We start from the raw sequence: 4,061 nt of genomic DNA, 5'->3' as shown, positions 1-4,061 counted from the left end.
GCTCAGTTGCTTTGGGCCCGTTTGGTTGTAGTTTTTAAAAATTGTTGTTTAAAAAGATGTAAAAATTGTGGTTTAAAAAGTGTTGTTGAACAACGTGTTTTTAGTGTGAATAAAACAAAAAAATGTGTTTGGTATCATTGTTTAAACAATGTTTTTCAGTGTTTAAAAAATGTAAAATATGTGTTTGGTATGTATGTTTTGTTTGATAAAAAAAAGCTGACTAACGTATTAAATAATAATTTTTTAATCCGTTTTTTATCCCTTCTTTTCCTTTTCTTCTGTCTTTATCCCTTTCTCTTCAGTCTTCAGTCTTCACTCAGAGCAGAAAACAAAAAAGCCAAACCCACGCCAAAGAAGATCCACGGCTCCGTTCACCGATCAGCCGATCAGCCGACGCCAAACCCACGCACGTCCTCATCTCCATCGACGCCAAAGAAGATTCACGGCTCCGTTCACCAATCGGCGTGGCGAGGTGGGTTTTGATTTTGGGTGGGTTTCGATGGGGTTTCGATCGGCGGAAGAAGATCAGGTGGCTTCCAATGGAGTTTTAATCAACGTGGGTTCTATGGAGATCGGAGTTTTGATCAACGTATATGGAGATCGGGTTTTGATTGCATGGGTTTCGTTCCAATGGGGTTTTGATCGAGTGGGTTCCGACGTTTCGTGGAGATCGAGTTTAGATCGGTGTGGGCTCCATTCCGTTGGAGTTTTGATCGCGTGGGTTCTGTGGAGATTGGATTTTGATCGCGTGGGTACCAAAATAATGGGTTTGTTGGTTTTCTGATTTAATGGGTTTGTTGGTTTATGATTTAATGGCTTTTCCGGTTGGCGTGTGGCATGGTGGTGGTGATTGGTGGTTTGTTGGGGTTCAGTGGCAGTGGCAAGTCCGATCACTTTAAAGATTGGCATGAATTGATGGTGGGTTTTTCTTCGAATTTTTGTTTTGGGATTGTTGTTGTGATTTGCTGGGGTGGTTGGTGGTGTAGCAGTGATTTGGGTCCGTGTTGTGGGTGATTGTTGCTAGGCAAATGACTAGTGAAATGAATGTTGCTAGGCGAAAAAGGTGGTTGTGATATTGATCTGGGTTTGTTCACAGTGAAAATCCAGTGTCAATCCAGGTGAGATGAATTTTGGGCGTGAAGACTGGCGTGAAGACTGAGAAGAGATGAGAGTAGAGAGGAGAGGAGACAAATTTTAGGAAAAAGCTGGTCAGTGGGTTCGGGAACAGTGAAACTTCAGTGGCAATTTTATTACAATAATGCCATAAAAAAACGCTGTTCATTGTTTGAAATATGCCCAGACCATGTTTCAAAAATAGTGTTTCAAACAATGGTTTTTGAGTACTAATTTTCAAACAATCCTATTTCAAGTTGGCAAACCAAACGTGTTGTTCTTAAATTTAGACACTAGTGTTCAGTGTTTAAACACTGAACACTATGTTTTGAGTTGGCAAACCAAACAGGCTCTTTACCGTCGGAGATGCAAGTTGAAAGAAGAGACCGGTTGATAAAGATAAGAATAAATGCACGTGGCTGAATCTCCACATATTACTATAGGTGTGACGCAGAAGATTCCTCTACTGATTGACGTGGTTCTTTTGAGCACGAGTTTTAAATGCTATTATCTTATTTCAGCTTTTTTTTATTTCATTTTTTTATTTTCCATAGTTTTCTTTGTAGTGGAAACAGAGAAACCACTGAACTAAATCACTGTTCTAACAAATATAAAACTCAAGCTTCCAATGTACAATAGCTCCAATTGCTCTTTTGTCTCTCTCATTCTAGTTTCTTCTCTCTCTTTCCTTTTTTTTAATCTTCAACCATCAATGGAGATTGAAACTTCCTGGTTCTTGCAGTTTCTTAATGCCTGCTTTTACTTTCTTGCACTTTGTTTTCTTATCTTTCCTCCCTTGCTATACTTAGCTGGACTAAAGCCTTGGTGCAACTGTGAAATATGTCATACTTATCTCACGTCAAGTTGGTCCAAACAATTTGATAACCTTTGTGATTGGTATGCTCATCTTCTAAAAAACTCTCCTAGCAAAACCATCCACATACATGTTATTGGAAACACAATCACAGCCAACCCCAATAACGTTGAGTACATGCTTAAAACAAGGTTTGAAAATTACCCAAAAGGCAAACCCTTTTCCATGATCTTAGGTGACTTTCTGGGTCGAGGTATATTCAACGTGGACGGTGACTTATGGAGGTTCCAAAGAAAGATGGCGAGTCTAGAGCTCAACAAGTACTCCATAAGATCGTTTGCGTTCGAGATTGTTAATTACGAGATCAAAACCCGGCTTGTCCCACTTTTATCCTTAGTTGGAAGCAAAAAAGATGGGGTTTTGGATTTACAGGACGTGTTTAGAAGATTCTCCTTTGATTGTATATGCCGATTCTCATTTGGGTTAGACCCCAGGTGCCTAGAGTTGTCACTACCCATGTCTGAATTTGCTGATTCCTTTGACCTTGCATCGAAATTATCAGCAGAGAGAGCCATGACTGTGTCCCCACTTGTATGGAAGATCAAAAGGGTGTTCAACATAGGTAGTGAGAAGAAATTAAAGGAAGCTGTTAGTATGATCAATGTTTTGGCACAAGAAGTCATAAGGCAAAAGCGCAAAATGGGATTTTTCACTCATAAAGACCTTTTGTCAAGGTTCATGAGTAGTGTTGACGATGATACATATTTGAGAGACATCGTTATAAGCTTCTTATTAGCTGGGCGTGACACGGTTGCATCAGCCTTGACTAGCTTGTTTTGGCTTTTGGCAAAGCACCCACACGTGGAGTCAGCAATCATGGCTGAGGCAGACCGAGTCATCGGAGCAAATAAGGAGTTCACAAGCTTTGAGGAGCTACGAGAGCTTCATTATTTACAAGCAGCAGTGTATGAGAGTATGAGACTCTATCCTCCTATACAGTTTGATTCAAAGTTTTGTCAAAAAGATGATGTCCTCCCTGATGGGACTTTTGTGAGGAAAGGCACTAGGGTTACCTATCATCCTTACGCAATGGGTCGGATTGAAGAAATTTGGGGTTTTGATTGCTTAGAATTCCAGCCAGAAAAGTGGTTGAAAGATGGTATATTTTTTCCAGAAAACCCTTTTAAGTACCCAGTTTTTCAAGCTGGACTCAGGGTCTGTTTGGGAAAAGAAATGGCTCTAGTGGAGCTCAAATGTGTAGCACTTTCATTGCTTCGAAAATTCCACATCGACTTAGCTACACCAAGCCACACGCCACGGTTCTCTCCAGGGCTCACAGCCTCATTTAGTGGCGGATTACAGGTTTTGGTACGAGAAAGGGAAACACCTTTGTAATTCATACAGTCCTTAGCCCCATGCTTCAAGATTGCTGTTATTATGGTGAATATTATTAGTGCCATTCCTAGCCATATGTGCACCAATGAAATTGTGCAGGTTGTACTGAATTTAGAGGAATGTGACGTATGATTTGATAGTCTACATAGGCTTGCACATACCAGAATGTCTGCTTGGTGTCGGTAGGATTTTTATCCAAAAAAATTCTGGGATCACGTCTAATTACACAATTTTATTCACAACTCGTCTATGTGACAAGTTATGGTTGATAGGGATGATAGTGGGTCAATGTGAGGCACCCTTTCATTAACCACAATTTGTCAGAGCAAAATTGTATAATTGGGTGTGGTACCAGAATTTCTCTCTTTATCCTTAAGGATGTACAATATAATTATGTAGCTGGTGTTTTTTGACTGTGCAGATAGACATTCCTTCGTGGAATGTTAGATGTTCTGCCGGTTATTTTAGCGCACTCCTTATATATAATAAGCTCCAATTAACTTTGGACTCTTCTATTTGTGTGCAAGATTAATGTGATGTACCAAAGCAAGTAGCTTCGTTGATTCTTGTATTGCTTTATTGCTTGGAACTTTATTCTTATGGCTTATATATATATATATATATATATATATATATTGCAACACCAAGTTTGACTTAAAACCCTAATAAAGCAGGCTCAAAATGGTTTTTCTCTAAAGTTTCAACCTCTCACTTATCAAGAGAACTCAGTTAACAGGTG

The 4,061-nt window shown here is 39.6% G+C and overlaps 1 protein-coding gene across 1 annotated transcript; it reads left to right on the top strand.

Moving 5' to 3' along the window:
* Positions 1-1,682: 1,682 nt before the first annotated feature.
* On the top strand, positions 1,683-3,833 carry LOC126692094 (cytochrome P450 94C1-like). Its single transcript, XM_050387570.1, has one exon. It carries the CDS (start codon positions 1,742-1,744, stop codon positions 3,320-3,322), a length of 1,581 nt encoding a protein of 526 aa, XP_050243527.1. The 5' UTR covers positions 1,683-1,741; the 3' UTR covers positions 3,323-3,833.
* Positions 3,834-4,061: the final 228 nt, after the last annotated feature.

This window comes from Quercus robur, chromosome 7 (assembly GCF_932294415.1).
Source record: "Quercus robur chromosome 7, dhQueRobu3.1, whole genome shotgun sequence".
NCBI lineage: Eukaryota > Viridiplantae > Streptophyta > Magnoliopsida > Fagales > Fagaceae > Quercus > Quercus robur.
Note: the sequence above shows the minus strand (reverse complement) of the source record. Positions and strands in the feature narration are given on the sequence as shown.

What these genes read in the sequence shown, in the direction of transcription:
- LOC126692094 (XM_050387570.1), top strand. Translation starts at nt 1,742, where the DNA reads ATGTACAATAGCTCCAATTGCTCTTTTGTCTCTCTCATTCTAGTTTCT.